This window comes from Zeugodacus cucurbitae, chromosome 2, assembly GCF_028554725.1.
Source record: "Zeugodacus cucurbitae isolate PBARC_wt_2022May chromosome 2, idZeuCucr1.2, whole genome shotgun sequence".
NCBI lineage: Eukaryota > Metazoa > Arthropoda > Insecta > Diptera > Tephritidae > Zeugodacus > Zeugodacus cucurbitae.
This window is the reverse complement of record NC_071667.1, coordinates 28,550,428-28,572,949: the sequence shown is the minus strand read 5'-3', so window position 1 is coordinate 28,572,949 and position 22,522 is coordinate 28,550,428. Positions and strand designations below refer to the sequence as shown.

The window sequence follows — 22,522 nt, the reverse complement described above, 5'->3', positions numbered from 1 at the left end:
AATCAATCTACCATTTTATGTAATTGATATTTTTTATTAATCCGTGTATTACAAAACCATTTTTTTTTATTAAATTTATGATAATCTAACAATTACTGACAAAAGCATCATAAAAATTAAAACATTGATAACCTTTAGATTTTTTTGACTTATTCAATGATGTTCCTTCTTCTAAAAAGCTTTTGCAAAAGGGTTTGAAATCAGAATTGATAAATTGATATCTGCCTTTTTTAATTTTTGGATCAGTCTTCTTCGGCACCGGTATAACTGGGTTGAACACCATTTGTGTGCTATTAAACTGATCGTAGAGTTCATGTGAGGTGCTAAAACGCAAGAGTTGCAAAATGAAATATATGCCTAATTAAATTTGTTTCTAATACTCACAGTTTACCAATTTCGGTAGGCAGGGCTCCTTCTCCAGACGCTGGTACGCCATTAGCAATGTGTGTAGCCATCTTACGTACCGTTGGATGGTAATGGCGCGACAGCGTGGTCAACTCATAAAGCGCCGTGCTTGAGGCATTGCAATACTCGGGATCTTCCAATTCTGGATCATAATTACCTGATCCTACGCTAGTGTCCGTATCAAGTAAAACGTCTAGTACCGATGTTAATTGAAAAGTCGTTTTTATTGTGCCAAGAGTCGCTAGTGTACCATGATGCAAGAGATGCAGGCTAAGCATGAGCAAACGTTTTATAAACGCCATCAAGCGTTGCTGGCTCATATTGCGTCTTCTTTTCACCAAAACTTCGTCTAAAGTGCTGAGTATGATGCGGTAGTCTTCATGATTTTTACCGGCGTGCACAGTGAGCAGATTTTTGTAGAAGTGTTGATAGAAACGTATTGGATCAATGTTCAGCACTTCACCCTGACCAGAGAGTATAACGAAAATCGTTTTTATACAGTATAATTGTTCACGATAACCGAGATCCATTTCTTCCAATATGCGGTTCAGCACATCGATGAGGTCAGAGAAGAAATCCAAATTGATGACATGAGCAAACCTAAAAAATAATTACAACAATGTTAATTAACTTGAGCACACACAAAATGCGTTTACTCACTCGGCTAAGCCCTCTAAAATGGCACTCAGCACTTTTGATGTTGGATCGTTTTTCAAAATTCGGAAGTATATTGTGAAAACCATTTTCGTAATTTCCGTTAGTTTGTAATGTTTTGTTTGCTTATTTTCTTCGGCACGCGTCTCATCCAATTCTCTGGTAACTTCAACCAATTTCTTTCGTCTTTTGCGCTCTTTCTTTGATAAGCTCATCAAACGTTGTCTATGCGCTTCTAACTTTTTTTGTTTCAACTCATTCTCTTTCTCAGCGTCCAAATTGACGTTTTTAATCTTTAATGACAGTAAGCAAGTAATGCATTCAACATGCACATTTGGGAGTTTAGTCTTTATAAGATGATTAATGCGCCTCACAATGAAAAGTGTCATATCTAGTTTCTTGTCATTTGCGAAAAATGTTCGGAAGCATTTGTTGATTGCTTCACGCATGTTCTCATAGTTACAGTTCAACATGTAAACCAAAAGTTGTGCAACATTTTGCACATAATTGAAGTATGGATGCGCGTTGAGTATATCACACATACTTTGCACAGCCACCTCAGCCATTTTAATAGCCTGTGGGGTTACACGTCCCTGCCCACGTTTATTCACTATAGCTGTAAGCTTTTCAAGTTTTTGCAAAAATTTTTTAAATTGTTGAAGCAACGCATTTTCATATGTAACACGTTCCAGAGTGGCTTTGCGAACTATAAAGTATAATGGGTATAATAGAAATAAAGTAACTAAGTTGTAAAAATACACACCTGTTTGCATCTTAGTGTCTACTTGACCTACGCGATATTCAGGCAAAATGTCTTTAAATATTTCCGTCACCGACAGTATGGCCAATTTTCGTACAGTTAGTAGATTTGGGGTCCCGGCTGCATTTGTCTCTTCCATCAGCTCATAGAGAGCGTTAAAATTTCGCATTTTATCTTCTGGTTTTTCTAGTAAACCGGAACAAATTATACCAATGCGGTATTTTTGACGTTCAATTTCCTGTTGACGCGCTATTAGCAAATCAGTAGTGGATATCAGCTTTTTTTCTGGCTCAGGAAGTGCACGGTCTTCGCCTATATCATGTACTACATCATCGTCGCTGTCCTCATAAGCAACGTTGTCATCATCATCATCGTCTTCATCTACTTCTGCTTCGTCCTCTTCATCTCCACGTTTTATCTTTGCCTTTGGTATGTAGTCCACCTCGGCAGTACGAGTTATGATTTGCCCATCACGACTTTTTATGGGCAATAAATTGATTTTGACTTTTTTCGTTTCATTATCCTCTACTGCTTTGCTTGTGTAAGCTTTTTCCAAACCAACAGATTCCTTTTGTTGTGCAACGTCAATAGCATTCTTTCGTTTTCGTTGCTTATTTAAACCTTTTTCATGTAAATATTCTAAGTCATCACCGTCCAACATGTCTGCTATGTTATTAACCAATTCAGATGGATCCTCATCATCACCGTCATTATCAAGTGGATCATTGTAAATATCAGCTTTTTGTTTTCGTTTTTGTGGCAATTGTTCACGTTTTTTCGCCTTCTGTCGGAATATATTTTGCTTTCTATCCTTAGCTGCTTTTTGTTGGGCTAATTTGTGTTGTTGCTGCTTAGTAAGTGGGGTCTTCTTAGATTTTAGATGTGCACTACGTTTCACAGCACTGATCTTCACCTTTTTCTGAAATTTTAAATATATTATATTTATGAAAAAACAACCACTATAATAACTAATTTATACTATATACAAACCGTTCCCATTTTATTTACAAATCAGTTTTCAAAATAATTATTGAATTGAGTATAATCGCACGTGCACAGGAATGAATGCTGTAGCGCTACCACTATGTAATTAATGACTATTGTGCATTAGCAAGTGAGAAACCACATATACCACATAGACCTATATTTTATTCGTTTATAATTCAGCATTTTACTTTAAATTGCTATATTTTTAATAATGTGGTTATCAAATAAATTGATTTTAATTATTTACTAAAAGAAGAAAAACAAAAAAATATTAAATATCTTTTCGAATTATGTGGCATCTTCTTTATAGTCAGCTGTTATAACAGTTTCAGTTGTAAACAAAAGTAACATCTGATTTCTCATAGTTGCCAAACGTAACGTAACGAAACGGAATTATACAACGTTACTGCCAACTGTGGGCAATGCAGGGTGCCTCTGTCATACAATTTGAAGTTTTTTTTTAGCAAAGTACACACTTTTTAGCAAAATATGGCAACTGTGAAGGTTGTGCTGCAAGGATTGCATTAACATTAAAATATTTATTGAATTTAAATTTATTAACTGCGTTATGTCTGACGAAGATGATTATATGTCTGATAAGTACCTCTGTGGGTAAGTGCATGATTTTAGATAAATATAAAATCGTATTAAAAGATGTGCTTACAGTGACGTCCGACCCAGCCTTGTGCAACAACTCAACAAGAAAAGACAGATTTCATTGGAGGAGAAGAAAAACGAACAAATTAAGCGTCAAAAGAAGGAAACCATGACACGTAAAGGGATTGTTAATAATAAAATCTTGGAAGAATCTCTAAAAAAGCCAATAGAGGACCAAAACAAAGGTTTTCAAATGCTTGCCAAAATGGGCTATAAGCCGGGACAGGCGCTCGGTAAGAAAAATACTGGTAATGATAAAGAAACGCGACTCATTGAACCGATTGGAATTAGCATAAAGTCTGATAGAGGTGGTCTAGGACGTGAAACAGCTTTACGTGATTTAGCCGAACGTCGACAACAAATAAGAGAGCAACAACTGCGAAATCGTCTAGTTGGAGGAGAAACCGTCACGGTCGAACAATTTCGCAAACGCGTACAAGAGAAAGCTGACGAGCGATTTGCAATTGGAGCTTTAAAGTTAGTAAAAATTTAATAAATAATTACAATGCTTTCTAATTATATAAAACTTCAGACGTTGTCAGTTAACCTGTGAAACACTGGATTTGGAGAATGATATCAATGAAGCTGAGCTTTGCTGGTTTTGGCCTGAACGCAATGAAATTGTAAATGAGAAAGATCCGGATGAAGTGAATGAACCAAATGAACGTGAGGTAGTGGATGACAACGAGGAAGAATTTACAACAGTGGAAAAACTGGAAATGCTTACGAGTTATTTGCGCACATCCTACAAATTTTGCTTTTGGTGTGGGGTGCGTTACAAAGACCAAGACGATATGAACAGCAATTGTCCAGGGGAAATGCGAGACGATCATTGAATGATTTTCTCAAAATCAAATAAATAATAATAAAATACAAAATAATTGATTTTTATCGACTTAAATGTAATTATATTTATTTTAAGAAATATAGAAAATTACGTTAAGCTAAACTTACTAAAATCATTTTCTATAAATGTTAAAATGTTTCATCATATATAAAAGTTTTCACACAATGCAATAACTACGTCAAAATATTATTCACATTTCATAAAAGAACAACAATAAAAAATACGTTATATTTCGCTAAACACGTCCATCAAGCTTATGTATTAAATCGTGGGTTTTTTCAATTACACTATATATAAAGGGTCGTTCCATAGGATCCATACGCAACATATATTTGATCAAATCGTGCATATCATCAGTATATATAGAACTTTCAGGAATGTTGATGTTACCACTCAGCACCGCCAGTGCAACACTATCTCCTTTTTCATAAACTGAATCAAAGGGGCAATGGAAGAAGCACATTGCATAAAGTACACAACCAAGACTCTAAAAAATGCTAAAATTATTCACTTTATCAGATAATTGTATACATTTGTTACTAACCCAAATGTCTGTACGCTCATCTATGGTAGAATACGACTTCACTGAGAACAGTTCTGGTGCACGATAGACTATTGAACTGCGCTCTTCTGCTTCATCTTGCAGTCGTTGCGCTTCATTTTGTCCACAAATTTGTAAACGCGCTTCTGTCATTGAACCCAAGTCTACAATTATTGGTTCAAAAGTGTCAGACAAACATATATTTGCAGTCTTCAGGTCTCGATGTGCCAAGGGCACTGGTTTAGTTTCATGTACCGCTCTTAAACCATTGCATATTCCCAGAAATACTTGCAAAATCTGCGCTTCTGGCATATGATCTTCTTTACGTGCGCGTATACTCAGGTGATCAGCAAGAGAACCATTCTTATAGTATGGCAGTACTATGTATAGGTCACTGGTGGTATTGATAACAATATCAGCGGATCCTTTAAGCTCATAATCGATAACCTTAATTACATTTTCTGAATCTATACGTCTGCAGTTTTCAATTTCACGCAATGCTATATTTTGATCATCTATACTGTGACAAGTTATGCGCTTCACCGCATATAGCTTGTGTGTTATGGCATTTTCTGCCAGATCGATCAAACTGAAACCACTGTATAGAGTAAAAAATTATTCAATAATTTTATATGCTGAGCTTGAACTTATTGCATGCAATGCAACTTACCCTTGAGCCAGTCTATCGCGTATAATATATTTTGTACCTTTAATGTTTACCGTCTCTTTGGAACAGAAGAGACAGCCTCTTTTCATTATTAATGTCCATCCTAAGCTGTTCATAGTGTTTTTTTTGGAAATGGTAGAAAATTACTATTGAAGAAACCGAAGTTTAACAAATAACTTGTAAAATAAATTGGTAAATTTTGACTATCTACTTGAAAAATAAATTCTAATTGTTTAACAGAAAACAGGAAAAGTATAATTTTGACCAGCTTAGATTGACGATAACAAATCACAGTGAAAAAAATAAACACTCAGCTGCTGACCAAAACTAGCTGTCACAACATTAACACAGGGTTGACAGGATAAATGAACTTACGGCTTACAATTAAATCTATGGGATAATGTTTAATTACAATATTTTTAAACTTAGTTCGTAATTCAAAATTAGCATCTTATTAATCTATTATAATTTTAATTAAAAAAGAAAAAACTGATTCGTGCATTAGGGAATTAATACGTTTTATTAACGGAATCATAAGCCGCGTGTTTATGGTGGTCAAACAATTCCTTTTCATCAGCAAACCTTAGGAATGCGTGTAGGTAATTAATTTTATTGACGTAATTGGAGTACTGAACACTTGTCTGTTTTGAAAGTCCATTTTTTGTCACTGAAAGTTTTTCCTACCAGCTTTGAACATTTAATTACTTTGGTGCACCCTACTTCGAACAGCTGTTTATGGTCAAGCTATTTCGGTATTACATCGTTTGTATTGTAAAAGCAGTAACTATTTTGTAAATGTTAATTGACTATTAAATGTATTAAATTTATAATGGATAATTGTAATCTAATGTTGGATGAATGTTGTGAAGATTTATTTAGCATCCGCCTAGATCCGCCAGATAGGCGTAATAAATGTGATAAGTGCAAGTAAGTTAACATTTTATCGCAATTCATACTCAATTACATTCCACATATTTGCAGGCGACCCGCTGTAGTCTGTTGGTGTCATTCGTTACCGAATCCACCGATTGACATTACGTCTTCTATTGTTATACTTCAACATCCTGCCGAAGAGAAACGTTCCTTGCGCACAGCTTTAATGTTACAACTAGGATTAATACCGGGAAAATGTGTTGTATATAAAGGAAAACGCTTTCCTTCAACGAAAAATCAAGCTGAGCTTGAACCCATACTAAACTCGCCAAATTCTTTACTACTCTACCCCAGTAAAGATTCTGTGCCTATAGAAAACGTTTGCACGCAAACAATTACATCGTCTGATAAAGCGCATTTAACATTAGTACTCATCGATGGTACCTGGCCTCAGGCAAAAGCTATTTACGCTAGCAGTCCCATGCTACATCGTATGCAACAAGTGAAACTCATAGCTGCGGGCAATAGTGATTATATTATACGCACACAACCCACCGAAGGATGTCTTAGTACTCTTGAAACAGCTGCACAAGCATTATCCATTCTGGAGCAACGCAGTGAGCTACGACACTTATTAGTACGTCCGCTCCATACGTTATGCAAATACCAATTAGATAACGGAGCTGTTGAACATCAGTCGAAAGAGTTTCGAATAAAAAATCAACAATATCCCAAACAAATCGGTAAACGTCTAAATCGTTTGCTCAATTATAGCACGATTTGTAGACCCGAGGCGACAGAGGAGAATGTGGCAAATAGAATCGGTACAACATTGCAACAACAGCAACAAGAAACGTGAAAAAGTGCTTAACTATTAATTTTAGAAATATACTATGCGCACATATTATGTAGAAATAACGCATTTATTGAGTTTCACATAACAAGTTTATAATAATATATAAATAAAAAAAAATATGTAGTATATTTACTAAGCAAACAGTTTATTGCGTCATAAATAAAGTAACATTTCTAATAAGCTCTAAAACTATTTTGTGGAACAGTCTGATTGCAGGTATCATCAAAACCGCGTTTCATCAAACATTTTGCGATTCCATAAGTACGTACACAAGCATTCACTTCTTTCTCTAAAAGGGAACATTCAATACGTTTAAGAGTGTAAAATGGGGAATAGTAATGTCTTACTTGCTGTTGGCTCACAAAACTCAATTGAATCAGCTTTTATAGGCCGCATAGTTTGCATTATCAAGTCTTTATTTAATTGCCAGGCTTTAATTAGCCCCATCTTTTCAAAGTAGCAGCGTAGGAAACACTAAATAGCAGATGAAAATAATGTTCTTTCTTATCATAAATATAGCAAGCTATATATTACCATGCCCGTTTTATCGGCCGTCTCTGATAAGGCGCCATTCGTATTAAATTGTACAATATAGTCTGTGTGGAAAATAGTGGCAATATAAATTGTCTTGTGAAAATATAAATACATTTTTGTTCATGTGTGTACGCTCACCCATTGGTATGGAAAAACTACTATTGCACATATCCAAGACATCCGCACCCTCATTACTGATACTGTCATTCGTTTGGACAAGAATTGGTGCAACACATTCTCGCTGCTCCTTGTGTTGCACAAAAATATCACCATTGTTCTTGGCGCGATCCTGCATTGACATACGAACGCTACAATAAAGCAGCATTATCATATACGGAAGTGCCACAAATGCATTACAGTTACTCATTATACTGAGGATTTTGTAAAAACTCTAACTGCGGAACTACTATCACGTAGCTGTTGGAGCCAACTCGCTTTATATATGTAAGTAACATTATGGCAAGATCAGTGAAGTGTAAACTATTGTGAAAGCGCATAGTTTGTTTATTAAATTAATCATATGTTAATGATAGTGTAATATTAAAGCACTTCATGCCGATATTATTTATTTAAAGTACTATATAATAAGAAATGATTACGCTATTTAATATGACAAAGATCCACTTACGTATACATTTGTAATTGTTGTAATTTAATACATTTAACATAATACGTTTACTCATATGGAGGGAGCGTATAAAACTTTAGCTAAGAAATATCAGTAAAAATATTGGTTCTGTTACAGTTATAGCAAAGAACTTATATGTAATAAGAAGGAGCAAATGTTAACTCGCAACTTTTTGATTGCGAAATTATAAGGGAACATAGAAAACTCGCCACTTCGAAGAGAAAAAATACCCCACAGCATTAGGGAACTGGGAACAACGCTAATAATATTTCAAAGCAATTTTACAGATCAAATGAGGGCATAAATATTTACTAAATATTTATAAAAAATCGACAATTTATACTGCACCCCCCGGTTGACAAGGCTAAAAGACGTGTCACCAGACGGCTGCGTAAAATGCGAAATAACGGCGCGCCACTTGTTTTCAACAGTGGGGAGGCTCAGGAGGTCATCAGGAAGACCAAGACCTCCAAAGCCATCGGCCCTGATGGAATTAATTCTTTAATGTTAAAACACCTAGGTTCAACGGGTGTAGAATATCTCGCAAAGGTACTTAATTTGTCGCTATATATATATATATATATATTTGGCGTAGGAACCGCGTTAAGCGATTATAGCCGAATCCACCAGAGGGCGCCACTCATTCCTCCTTTTTGCTTTTTGGCGCCAACTGGAAACACCAAGTGAAGCCAGGTCACTTTGCACTTGGTCTTTCCACCGGAGTGGAGGTCGTCCTCTTCCGCGGCTTCCTCCAGCGGGTACTGCATCGAATACTTTCAGAGCTGGAGTGTTTTCTTCCATCCGTACAACATGACCTAGCCAGCGTAGCCGCTGTCTCTTTATTCGCTGAACTATGTCAATGTCGTCGTATAAATCGTACAGCTCATCGTTCCATCGTCTGCGGTATTCGCCGTTGCCAATGTTTAGAGGACCATAAATCTTGCGCAAAACCTAAGAGTCGTCTCATCGGATGTTGTCATCGTCCACGCTTCAGCGCCATACATCAGGACGGGAATAATGAGCGACTTATAGAGTTTGATTTTGGTTCGTCGAGAGAGGACTTTACTTTTCAATTGCCTACTCAGTCCAAAGTAGCACCTGTTGGCAAGAGTGATTCTGCGTTGGATTTCCAGGCTGACATTGTTGGTGTTGTTAATGCTGGTTCCCAGATAAACGAAATTATCTACAACTTCAAAGTTATGACTGTCAACAGTGACGTGGGAGCCAAGACGCGACTGACTGTTTGTTTGATGACAGGAGATATTTCGTCTTGTCCTCATTCACCACTAGACCCATACGCTTCGCTTCTTTATCTAGTCTGGAAAACGCAGAACAAACGGCGCGGTTGTTGCTTCCGATGATATCAATATCATCGGCATACGCCAGGAGCTGTACACTCTTGTAGAAGATTGTACCCTCTCTATTTAGTTCTGCAGCTCGTATTATTTTTTCCAGCAATAGATTGAAGAAGTCGCACCATAGTGAGTCACCCTGTCTGAAGCCTCGTTTGGTATCGAACGGCTCGGAGAGGTCCTTCCCGATCCTGACGGAGCTTGTGGTGTTGCTCAACGTCAGCTTACATAGCCGTATTAGTTTTGCAGGGATACCAAATTCAGACATCGCGGCATAAAGGCAGCTCCTTTTCGTGCTATCGAAGGCAGCTTTAAAATCGATAAAAAGATGGTGAGTATCGATTCTTCTCTCTCGGGTCTTTTCCAAGATTTGGCGCATTGTGAATATCTGGTCAGTTGTCGATTTTCCAGGTCTAAAGCCACACTGATAAGGTCCAATCAGTTCGTTGACGGTGGGCTTTAGTCTTTCACACAATACGCTCGACAAAACCTTATATGCGATATTGAGGAGACTTATACCACGGTAGTTGGCGCAGTTTGTTGTTCTTCAAGCGGGTAATTGCTATTCGAATTTCTTCATGGTCGGGTAATGGAACATCTATTCCATCGTCATCGATTGGGGAATCGGGTTCGCCGTCTCCTGGTGTTGTACTTTCACTGCCATTGAGCAGGTCGGAGAAGTGTTCCCTCCATAATCCCAGTGTGCTCTGGACATCCGTTACCAGATTACCTCCTCGGTCCCGGTCTTGAAACCTTCTGTAAATCGCCTCATCTTTTCATAAAATTTTCGAGCATTACCCATGTCGGCCAGCTTTTCAAGCTTTTCATACTCACGCATTTCGGCCTCTTTCTTTTTATGTCTGCAAATGCGTCTCGCTTCCCTCTTCAGTTCTCGATATCTATCCCACCCCGAACGTGTTGTGGTCGATCGCAACGTTGCGAGGTAGGCAGTCTGTTATCTCTCCACTGCGGAACGACAATTCTCATCGTACCAACTGGTTTTTTGGCGTTGCCGGAGACCAATTGTTTCGGCTGCAGCGGTATGCAATGAGTTTGAGATGCCGTTCCACAGCTCCATTATATCGAGATGCTGATGAGTGCTCTCAGAGAGCAGGAGCTTTTCGACGTCGAACCTTCCTTGTGTTTGTTGACGGGCGTTCTTTGCTGCACAGAGGCGAGTGCGTATCTTTGCTGCTACTAGATAATGGTCCGAGTCAATGTTTGGTCCTCGGAGCGTACGCACGTCTAAAACACTGGAGACATTGTCTTCCGTCTATCACAACGTGATCGATTTGATTGCGCGTGTTTCGATCAGGGGACAGCCACGTTGCTTGATGAATTTTTTTATGCTGGAATCTGGTACTACAGACAACATATTTCGGGCCCCAGCGAAGTCGATCAGCCTCAGGCCGTTTGGCGATGTTTCGTCATGGAGGCTGAATTTTCCGACTGTTGTGCCAAAGACACCTTCTTTACCCACCCTGGCGTTAAAATCGCCAAGCACGATTTGATTTAATTTGGCGCTAACCACTCTTAAAATACCCACCACTGAAACCTGGGAAACCCTCCAACCAAGGAGAGTCTTATCGCCCGATAACTCTCCTTTCCCCAGTAGTGAAGACACTTGAGGCCTTACTGCTCCCGACACTCACGTACCACCTGAACCTAGCAGAACATCTACATGGTTTCCGTAAATTGCACAGTACCATATTTATAAACAGCACTTAGCGTCATAAACGCCACGTTCATGGTCTTAATCAAAAACCACACTGTAAGAGAACCGTCCTAGTAGCGTTGAACCTGTCAAAAGCTTTTGACACGGTCAACTTGACAACGCTACTAGAAGACATCGAGCAAACAACACTTTCTCCGGGACTGAAGAGATGGATTGTGAACTACCTGAGCGGTCGGCAATGATCTGTATTATTTCGAGGTAAAACATCGAAACTCAGGAAAATTAAACAAGGGGTTCCACAGGACGATGTCCTCTCCCCGTTACTGTTTAATTTCTATATCTCTAAACTCCCTCAACCACCAGAGGGAATTTCTGTTATCTTCTATGCAGATGATTGTACGATAATGACGTCGGGCACTGGCATCGATGACATGCGTTCGAAAGTGATCAGCTACCTCCCCGAACTTTCTCGCTTCTTCTCTGCGAGGAGCCTGGCACTCCCATCCACTAAATCCACGGCGACCCTTTTTGCCAACTGGACGAAGGAGTACAGACCAATTCCGACAGTGAACAATCCCAAGATTTTGAGAGTCACATTTGGCAGTCTGCACTCCTTCACTCCACATACGACTGCGATAGTCACTAAAGTACAGAGCCCCAACAAAATCCTCAAGTCGCTAGCCGGTAGCACTTCGGGAAAGGACAAAGAAAACTTACAAAGCAGTTTCTACTTACGCAATCCATATACCGACCAGACTGCGGACGGAACAGTTTTAGACACGCTCTAAACGCCATTCACAGTGGAGCTATCAACACCTTCACTGACTCCATTCCAGTGAATGTCGTCTATAGCAGACGAAGAGCTCGAGTTGTCACGTGAAACCAGAGTGACCCTTGCGCAACTTCGATCTGGATATTGTAGCAGGTTAAACCCCTACTTATCCAGACTGAACCCCGACATACAAAATACATGTCCTCCATGCAATGAGTCCCCGCATGATACTAACCACCACCTCTTTACATGCCCTACGAACCCTACTCATCTAACGCCCCTTTCCCTTTGGTCCAACCCTGTCGAAACAGCACGTTTCCTGGGGCTCCCGTTAGATGATTTCGACGAAACCTAGATTTATGCTTTTCTTTTCAGGCAGGGATAGATAACCGTTACAACAACAACAACAACTAAATATTTATAGGTACATATATTTATTTATTTGTATTTAATCTGTTACACATACAACGTATTTTCATACAAGTAAGAACTCATTCTGTTCTGCTAAGGTAAAAAAGAATTGTTCACATTAAATGCTTAAACTAAATAATAATAATAAATATAATTATTTTCATATACTCGTAAGCGATTTACAACAAACACATAATTGATTACAAAATTTCACAACATATTTCTGTCAAAGTCATGCAATCCTGCTTTGAGAAGGTTAGGATTTGATTGATATTGTTACGTTTTTCTACTACTCAGATATAAATATTAACGTTTTGAGATGAAATATTTTATTGAAAAGCTGCAGTCAATATGTTGTTTATTTCTGTATTTGAGATTTAGGATTAATTGATACTTTTGGTCGGGTCATTCTCTCATCAATTAAATTAAATTTACTTGGAGCGGGTCCGACACCAGCTGAGTTCGCAGTCACCTACCATAAATGTCCAATATTTCTGTCCTTTGAACGATTTATTATTTTTTTTTTTTGAGTATTTTAATGAAAATTTATACTAGTGCAATTGGTTGGTTTTGAAGCGAGGAGTTATGCTAACTATTAAGGCGTAGTTAAGATGAGTTGAAGGCTTAAGTATGTAGGAGAGTGTATTGAATAAGGTCAGGCAACGATGAAGCGCGGCAGAGAGTTGTGCGTGATTCACGAAATAGTTTTTAGGTTAGGTCGAAAACTGGATAGATTGAGTTAACTAATGTGCCAGGAAATGGTAATTTTAAGTTTTGGAATAATAGTGTTTTAACTAATAAATATATAATTTTAATATTAAAATACTTTAATAATATCATTTTGTTTTCTAATTTTCTTTTTTTTTTGAATTGGTTTTAAATTTTTTTTATATATGCTTTATCGAAATTTTTCTTTTAAATTACTCTATGCAGCGTCCACGTTGCGTCCAGCCGTCAAACTTTGGCACCCCATGCTCGTTTCACCATATACGCACCCTTCTCGGCGATCATAACCGCTGGCGCATGCGTGTTCCCAGATGTCACTTGTGGCATAATAGACGTATCCATGACGCGCAATCCCCGTACGCCATGTACGCGCAACTCATGATCCACCACCGCCATTGGATCGCTGGCGGGACCCATTTTACAAGAACCGGCTTGATGATTTTCCGGTCCAGTGTCGCGTCGTACTGCGCATTCCCAGTATGCATCCGTGCCGAAAGTTAACGACTCGCAGCCCGTTGCCAGTGTCTTGTCCACTCGCATGCCATACTGCTTGAGCGGTGCTGTTTGCGATAATTTTATGGCGAATTTAATACCTTCTATGAGTGTTTTCACATCGCGTTCATCAGTTAGATAATTAGCGATGATGCGTGGCGGTGCCAGCGGATCGGTGGACGCGAGCGTGATGGAACCACGTGATTTGGGATGCAACACTGCGGGGAAAATCTGTATGGAACGCATGTTGTTGGACAGTAGTTCGCCCACTTGACCAGTGCGCGAACAACTAGCCGTGTAACCGCTGAAGTAAAGTTGCAAATCGGGCACATTCGGTTCGTCGGCGTAGCGTGTATGCACTTTGGCGGTGACATCCGAAATGCCGGTGCCGGACATGAGACCATCGCGAAAGAGTAAATATTCCATGGCAGTGGCCCAATTCAGCGGCGCCGTATCTGTATCATCGATGAAGAAGTTGGTGAAGTAGGCGACGTGATTATGTAAATTCTTGCCGACACCGGGTAGATTGTGTATGGGGCGTACATTGACCTGTATGAAATCAAAATACAGTAATAAAAATCACTTTAATTGCTAATATTATACCTTTGTAAGCTCATCAGATGGTCCGATACCGCTGAGCAGCAGTATTTGTGGTGAATTCACCGCTCCACCGCTGACGATCACTTCCTTTTTAGCGAATATTTTACGTGAGCTGCCGTACTGATCGATCACTTCTACGCCAACCACTGTTTTACTGTCGGGTTTGAAGAGTACCTTCGAGGCGGTGGTGTTGAGTAGAATGTGCAGATTGTTGCGATTACGTGCCGGACGTAGAAACGAACGCGCCGAACTCCAGCGAATGCCGTTGCGTGCTGTCATCTGGGCAATCATAAAACCGGTGGAGTTGCGACCGTTCAAATCTTGGACCGCGTAGCCTAAAATACGATATTATAAATATACATGTATGTGACGTTTAAGTAAATATTGAAGTAAAGTAAATGATGCTGTCGATTAAATTGTATGTGAAATTTATTGTTATTTTTCGTTTTTAGTCCACAGTATTGGGGTTTTGTGAAAAATAGTTTTTAGAATATAATTTATAACTTACCCATCTCCTCGCCGCCCTTCAATATCGCATACGCTAATGGTGGATTGTAAGGGAAATGTGAAACTGGTAGCGATCCACCCTTCGCATGCAAACTCTTATCCACTTCATCTAATTGCAGATTGTCCTCTGATTTCATAAAGAACGGTAGTACATCCTCATATGACCAACCGGGATTGCCCAATGCAGCCCAATTGTCGTAGTCCTCGGGATTGCCACGTATGTACATCATGCCGTTCAGTACCGATGTACCGCCCAAGACCTTGCCACGCGGCCAAGTACAACGCCGTCCTTCCGAACCCAAACAGGCGCTACTTTCCGGCTCAGTAGTGTAGCGCCAATCAATATTGCTGCCAATGAAATTCAAGAACATCGAAGGTATTTGCGCACCGACCGGTTCATCTCCGCCTAAAAGAGAAAAATTTTATTAAAAACGTTCTTAAAACGGAAATATACTGCGTATAATATTTAGATCTAATTCTATTGAGTCAAACTTTTCAATCAACTAACAATCATTATTCGTAGACAATGTCAACATCCGATGAGACGGCACTAGGAGTTCTCGAAAGAAGGTTTTTGCAGAAGATTTATGGTCCCCTAAAAATACCGCAGACGATGGAATGATGAGTAGTATGAGTTATTCGATGACATGGACATAGTTCAGCGAATAAAAAGACAGCGGCAGAGCTGGCTAGGTCATGTTGTTCGAATGGACAAAAGCATTCCAGCTTTGAAAGTGTTCAATCCAGTAATCGCTTGTGGAAGCCGAGGAAGACCTTCACTCTGCTGCAAACACCAGGTGGAGAAGAACCTGGCTGCATTTGGGATTTCCAATTGGTACCAAACATCGCGAAGGAAGAACAAGTGGTGCGCTGTTGTAAACTCGAATAAGAAGAATAAATTCGTACTAAATGGCATTACAGTTTTACTTGGAACTACACACTCCTCTTATTTAAAACCTGAATAATTTGAATAGGTCTTAAATTAAATGAAATTGCAAATAAAAGTTGATTTTTTAGTACCATATATTAACTTCGAAGTCGTAGATAATTTCGTATACCTAGGAACCAGTATCAACAACACCAACAATGAAGAAGCGTGGACGATGTCAACATCAGATGAGACGACACTAGGAGTTTTCGAGAGGAAAATTCAGCGAATAAAAAGACAGTGGCTACGCTGGCTAGGTCATGCTGTCCGATTGGTGGTGGTTTTAATAGTTGCATTTGTAAAACTGGTAACCTTGCTGATAGGAAGGCCTTTGCCTATCGATTAGGTTTAAGAGTGAATGGGATTCCTCTAGCAATGTTGACATAACCTATGGTTTTTGCTTTTATGCTTGTTAATATTTTAAGCGGATACCAAAGGACTCATTCCACCCACCAAATTGAAATCGCTTTCCTACCCTATATTTTCCACGATTTCCCCCAAAATAACAGCTCATAAATTCAACGACCTGAGCAAGGCGTTACTGCAACAATAACAACAGCGGCTTATGTGATGATGCGGAAGAAATTTCAAACCACATACTTTATTTAAATATATATTATTCTATTTGTGATGTTATTTATTAACGGTTTTGCATAATTTATGAGCTCTTCACATTGTTTTAATGTTAGCCAACTCGACATTCTTCCATTTCATTCATTGCTTTTTATCCCACGGTTCGAATAATCATCGCAATTAAGTTTGATGTTTTTTTTTTGTAATTTTGCGCAGTTGACTGTCTCCACATTTTAGTTGCCTTAAAAGCGCTGCTATTCACCCAATTTAGGAGCATTCAAATGTCTTTGTTTTTATTTTGAGTGTATTTATTTAGCTTGCGGTTAAGTGGGCAAATGGGCAAAATCGGACCACTGCAACGCCCACAAAATGGCGAAAACCGAAAACACATAAAGTGTCATAACCAAGCAATAAATAAAGCTATAAAAGTAAAATTTGGTACAAAGGATCGTCCTAGTACGGGCCATATTTGAGGAAGTGGGCGTGGTCCCGCCTCCAAATAGGTATTTTGTATAAATCTCGCAAACCAATAAAGCTATATAAACCAAACTTTCTGCAGTCGGTTCTCTTTCGTACCCCACCACATACCAAAATAGTTGGAATCGGATAATAACCACGCCCACCTCCCATACAAAGGTTAGGTTGAAAATTACTAAAAGTGCGTTCACTCACTAACGAAAAATGTCAGAAACACTAAATTTTATAGAAGAATTAGCAGAAGATTTTTTTACAAAATGGAATATGGGCGTGGCATCGCCCACTTAGGGTCAAAAACCATATCTCAAGAACTACTCGACAGCTTTCAATGAAATTCGGTATATAATATTTTCTTGACACCCTGATAACACGGATAAACACTATTCTAAATCGGTTCACAATCACGACTACTTTCCTTATAACTCAATTTTGAATTCCATCTTATTCCTTCACTTTATACATAAGAAAGAAACCAATGAAGATAGCGGAATAAAACTTTAAGCAAATACTGTATATCTCTGTCTTCACTTGTGAAAAAATCGTCGAAATCACGCTATAACTTTTCAATGCCCCGGATATCGAATATGAAGAACTCAGTGCCCCATGGTAATTTTTCACCGAAAATATCGGTAAATCTCTCAGATGTCTTAATTTATTTCAGAGGAAATCTTTTTCTTCTAATAGTGTGTCTCTGTTTCAAAAATTATTAAAATCGGGTCATAATATCTCCTAGCTCCCATATATCTAATTATAGGTTTTTCAAAAATACGGTCGGCTTTATTCTGCATATATTATTGGTTAATATGTCAGATATCTTAGCAAAATTAACCAAGTGTGTAGTCTTGGATATAGTGTACCTTGCTGGTGAAAATTAATGAAATCGGTTCAGGAATTACCTCAGCCCTCGTATCTATTACATTATATATATGACGATTTTCGTTATTCTATTGAATTTTATGCCGAATTTATGGGTAAATTTGTGTGTTATCTTAATAAAATTTCTTCAATAAATTGCGAGAGTATCAAATGTTCGGTCCCAACCGAACTTAGCCCTTCCTTACTTGTTTTATTTTCACTTTTAACTTTTTTTATTGTTATTATTATTATTATTTTTTTATTTTTATTTTTCATCTCACGCCCACTAGTTCGTGCGGCGAAACAGTTCAAAGGTGCTTTACAACAATTTTCAGTGAATCAATTGCAATGCGACACTTCAAAGCCAACGTATTTACCGCTACTTTTACTTGGTTTTTGCTTTTCTTCAGCTTTGTTTGGAGAACATCAAATTATGCGGTTAAATGGCGCAATTTTCACGGGTTAATTGCGCGATGGCGTCAGCGCGGCATCTCTTAGCCCTCTGGCTTTTGTGGGGAAACTCAACGAATTCCAGAAAAAATTAAATAAAAAAATTGTAAAGACGAGTAGCTATTTTTTGCATTGCTCAATCCACAAATGCATTATCTTTGGCTTGTTTTGTAACACGATATACACGTATACAAAAAAGGCAGGGAAATAAATAAACAAATGAAAATCACATAATTACTTTTCACAAGAGTTAAGTGAACAAAGAAAATGTGTACAAATTATGACTTTCATAATCATTCAGTTTTGGTTAAAATAAGCATATTTGTATATATTTAAATACCCACAAATAACACACACACACACAATAGCGCTCGCAGCTCATCAATGCTGTTGATGGATTTAGTGGAACGTTGCAAGTAATTATTTTGCTGCTCCTTCGTTTTACACTTATTTAGTTACATTGCTATACCTAAAACCATAACTGCATACATATATATGTATTTTACTTAAATACGTACTTAAGTAATTTAAGTAATTTACAAAGAGTAGTTAGAGTTACTGAAATTTGTATACTGTAGTATTCGGCCGGCTGTAGCTTAGACACCAGCAAATTGTTGCTAATAATTGACGACAATTTATCGCACGCAAACCTGTATTGGCGCATAGTTTGGGTCTCATTAAAAATATTAATTAATTGATTGTTTGAACGAACAAATGTTCGTTGGTTGATTGCTCGCATGCACACGTTGAGAAAATTGTCCAGTAACCTATTGGCACTACACAACACTTGCTTGCCGGACTTCTGACCGAGTAACCCAGTTTATTTGTAGTAATGAATCCGCATTTTAACCATGTTTTTCTAACATGTTACGGAAATATTAAAAAATGTCAACGAGTTTCAAACTGGGAATACTGTAAAATATTTAGCACTGTTAAAATTGTCGCGTATGATATTCTGAAACCTTCTTCTTCTTGACTGGCGTAGACACCGCTTTCGCGGTTATAGCCGAGTCCACAACAGCGCGCCACGCATCTCTCCTTTTGGCAGTTTGGCGCCAATTGGTAATACTAAGTGAAGACACCTCCACCTGGTCCTTCCATCGGAGTGGAAGCCTCCCTCTTCCTCGGCTTCCCCCGGCAGGTACATTCACAGCTGGAGTGTTTTCGTCCATTCGAACAACATGACCTAGCCAGCGTAGCCGCTGTCTTTTTATTCGCTGATCGTCGAATAACACATACAGCTCATCATTCCATCGTCTGCGGTATTCGGCGTTGCCAATGTTTAAGGGACCATAAATCTTTCACAAAACCTTTCTCTCGAAAACTCCTTGTGTCGTCTCATCTGATGTTGACATCGTCCAAGCTTCTGCACCATAAAACAGGACGGGAATGATAAGCGGCTTGTAGAGTTTGATTTTGGTTCGTCGAGAGAGGACTTTACTTTTCAATTGCCTACTCAGTCCAAAGTTGCACCAAAAGTTGCTGACATTTTTGTTGTTGTTAATGCTGGTTCCCAGATAAACCAAATTATCTACACCTTCAAAGTTATGACTGTCAACAGTGACGTGGGAGCAAAGACGCGAATGCGCTGAGTGTGTGTTTAATGACAGGATATATTTCGTCTTGTCCTCATTCACCTCCAGACCCATTCGCTTCCTTATCCAGGCGGGAAAAAGCAGAACTACCGGCGCGGTTGTTGCTTCCGATTATATCAATATCATCAAAGATATCATAGCTATGATGGGCATGTAAACAAACAAAATTGCCGCATTTGGGACGAAGAGCAACCTGAAGAGATTCCAGAAAATCCAGAGAGAAAAGTCATTGACGACCGTTATTACGCCATGATAACCGACTATTTGATGGCTGAAATTGAAGCTCGGAATCTCGGCGATATTTGTTTCAACAAGCATCAATCAATGGATTTACGGAGAGAAAACTTTTGTGAGCAGATAATAAAGTCTAAAGTCTAAAGTCTAAAGTCTAAGTGGCCAATCCCGCTTCGATTCAGGCCTTGGAGCAAGAGATCACGTCAGTTACCAGTCGAAAATTGGACTCTACGGATGGACCATTCGAGATGTAGCTGCGGTCGAAATTTGAAAGAGATAATCTTTAAAATATAAAAGCCAAAGAATGATCTTTCGAATGATTTTAAATTTGAATTTTCTGTGTTTTTTCTTAAAAAAAAGGTAGCGAAACTCAAAATGGATTTCCCTTTGGAAAGAACAATTTAAATTTCGCACTGAACTGAAATTAAACAAAATTTGAAGAGATGAGCTTTTAATTCTCACCTTCACTTCTCATTTGATTTCTGTTTTTTTTTTGCTACTTTACCAAGAGAGGGTGTATATATTTCCAATGCCAACTGTATCACACGCATCGCACACTTTGCATATTTCCTCTTTATGAAAACAAATACAATAACAAGGTCAAGTACAAAAAATCTTCATTTAGTGCGCGAATATGTACACAATATTTCCAAGACTAATTATCATGAGAATTGAATTTTTAATTTTTCTTTTCATTTTAATTGTCTGCAAGTTGGCTTTATGTGCGTTTTGTGGTTATTTGTTGCTGTAGTTAGATGTCTCTTTACTAAGTAGTTTATTTTTCGCTGCAATTATGTTGAATACAAGAAATTTTGAATTTTCAAAACATTCGTTGTGTTTAACTATTAGAAGATAAGATAAAGATGTAGGGCGCATTTACATAATTATGGCAGTAGCATTAGATGCTTTGTGATTGTGTAAATTTTTTTTAATTTTTATTTATTTAATATTTTTGCTAATGAAATATTCATCATATCATTAGAGAAGGTTTTCAAATATAGCCACTACAACTACAACTATTGTACCTACGTACAACCTAAAGAGAAGAAGGACTTCTCCGCAATCCGCCTCGAATGCTGCAGCATCAATAGTTAGCAGACGATATTACAAGCTTGTACTTGCGCTTGAGGTACTGAAATTCACCCTTACAAGCATGTAGCCAAACCGGTATGTGTTTTTAACGGTAGTAAAATACCAACAGCAAGCCTTGAAAATATAAACCAAATGAATTGCTAAAGAACAACAAAAGAACTGCTGCATCTTACGCGCAATAAAAGAGTTCACTGTTAAGAGAGTAACAAATTCGCAAACTTAATGAGCGACTCAGTCATAAATTAGTCACAAAAAAATTAACAATTTACGGTTAACTTGCTTGCTAGCGACTTTTGTGTTATATACAGTTGTTTCCATGTAGTTTTCTGTTGATTGGGTCCCAATGTTAGCGCTTGTGTGCAGCACACCAAACGGCCGCTAATCAAGCGCTTGACCAAAGACTTGAGACACGAACTTGGCGCAGCATAACAACACATTTATATGGCTATGAAAATACGTCCTAACTGTTTTTGAATGCCAAATTGCCGATTAATTTTACAAATCGTAGAAAATGTGCTCACTACACACGGACGGTCGAAGAACTACATACAACAAAAGAAATATTTGAATTCGAAAAATGAAATTACTGCACAAAAAAAGCTAAATAGCATAGTAACATCTACGGTGACCAAACGATTTCAGCGGAGTCAAAAAAAAATACACTTTTATGGAAACTTAGCGCAGCAGTTCCATCATTTGTCACCCATTTCAGCAAATTGTAAGTGATGTGTATAGTACTCACTTACGCAATACTAGCACTCTGTACATAGTTACCAACTGGTTTGCCGTTATTTGCAAAATAAATTTTACAAGTACAACTCATACGTACAAAATGAAATTTCCACTGTAGTTTAGCTATTTCAAGCATTAATAAGTGGCGACAAGGAATTTCGAAATTCAAATGGATACATATTTACGCCAAAGCTGCGTATTTTGAGTATTTAGTATCCTGTCTGACTAATTTGATTTAAGCAGCTTGTTATATGAAACCTCAAACCTGAAAAAATGGCGGAAACATATATTTGAATTTGAATTTGATTTTGGGAATACTTCGAATACTTAAACTTCGAATATGGGTGTGTCAAAAAAAAAAACACAAAAGATTACTATATTAGTGCGAAAAAAGGAACTAATTATATTTAAAAACAACAAGTAAGGAAGGGCTAAGTTCGGGTGTAACCGAACATTTTATACTCTCGCAATTTATTTATTTAACTTTATTTATATTATATAATACACAATTTGACCCACATATTCGTCATATATATGGTATAAAGTCCATTGAAAGTTGGAAACCATAATATTAGGTTAGAAGCACCGAGGTCCTCGTTTTCGATATATGGAGCCTTAAAAACCTATGGCCCGATTTCGGCG

The 22,522-nt window shown here is 38.1% G+C and overlaps 6 protein-coding genes across 7 annotated transcripts in view; 2 read left to right on the top strand and 4 right to left on the bottom strand.

Annotated features, from left to right (window-relative positions):
- Nucleotides 1–2: 2 nt before the first annotated feature.
- LOC105213573 (nucleolar complex protein 3 homolog) lies at nt 3–2,966 on the bottom strand. The gene is made up of 5 exons (XM_011186489.3): nt 2,810–2,966; nt 1,823–2,738; nt 1,066–1,765; nt 385–1,005; nt 3–323 (listed from the first exon to the last, which is right to left on the bottom strand). Exons 1-5 carry the CDS (start codon nt 2,816–2,818, stop codon nt 86–88), a joined length of 2,484 nt encoding a protein of 827 aa, XP_011184791.1. The 5' UTR covers nt 2,819–2,966; the 3' UTR covers nt 3–85.
- Nucleotides 2,967–3,213: 247 nt separating this feature from the next.
- Nucleotides 3,214–4,556, top strand: LOC105213574 (G patch domain-containing protein 11). The gene is made up of 3 exons (XM_011186490.3): nt 3,214–3,418; nt 3,473–3,940; nt 3,996–4,556. Exons 1-3 carry the CDS (start codon nt 3,375–3,377, stop codon nt 4,297–4,299), a joined length of 816 nt encoding a protein of 271 aa, XP_011184792.1. The 5' UTR covers nt 3,214–3,374; the 3' UTR covers nt 4,300–4,556.
- LOC105213575 (serine/threonine-protein kinase 16) lies at nt 4,345–5,851 on the bottom strand. The gene is made up of 3 exons (XM_011186492.3): nt 5,522–5,851; nt 4,855–5,449; nt 4,345–4,797 (listed from the first exon to the last, which is right to left on the bottom strand). Exons 1-3 carry the CDS (start codon nt 5,632–5,634, stop codon nt 4,546–4,548), a joined length of 960 nt encoding a protein of 319 aa, XP_011184794.1. The 5' UTR covers nt 5,635–5,851; the 3' UTR covers nt 4,345–4,545.
- Nucleotides 5,852–6,230: 379 nt separating this feature from the next.
- Nucleotides 6,231–7,427, top strand: LOC105213576 (tRNA-uridine aminocarboxypropyltransferase 2). The gene is made up of 2 exons (XM_011186494.3): nt 6,231–6,445; nt 6,500–7,427. The coding sequence occupies exons 1-2, from the start codon at nt 6,348–6,350 to the stop codon at nt 7,248–7,250; spliced, it is 849 nt and encodes a 282-aa protein (XP_011184796.2). The 5' UTR covers nt 6,231–6,347; the 3' UTR covers nt 7,251–7,427.
- On the bottom strand, nt 7,369–8,217 carry LOC105213577 (general odorant-binding protein 84a). Its single transcript, XM_011186495.3, has 4 exons — nt 7,920–8,217; nt 7,782–7,843; nt 7,595–7,721; nt 7,369–7,536 (listed from the first exon to the last, which is right to left on the bottom strand). The coding sequence occupies exons 1-4, from the start codon at nt 8,146–8,148 to the stop codon at nt 7,421–7,423; spliced, it is 534 nt and encodes a 177-aa protein (XP_011184797.2). The 5' UTR covers nt 8,149–8,217; the 3' UTR covers nt 7,369–7,420.
- Nucleotides 8,218–13,152: 4,935 nt separating this feature from the next.
- Gld_9 (glucose dehydrogenase [FAD, quinone]) overlaps nt 13,153–22,522 on the bottom strand; it is a 43,740-nt gene continuing 34,370 nt past the window's right edge. For both annotated transcript variants that reach the window (XM_054233876.1, XM_054233878.1), the window contains 3 exons: nt 14,946–15,350; nt 14,441–14,772; nt 13,153–14,386 (listed from right to left, as the gene is read on the bottom strand). In XM_054233876.1, coding sequence (XP_054089851.1) covers nt 13,574–14,386; nt 14,441–14,772; nt 14,946–15,350 — 1,550 coding nt within the window. In that variant the 3' untranslated portion in view covers nt 13,153–13,573. The remainder of the gene's footprint in view (nt 14,387–14,440; nt 14,773–14,945; nt 15,351–22,522) is intronic.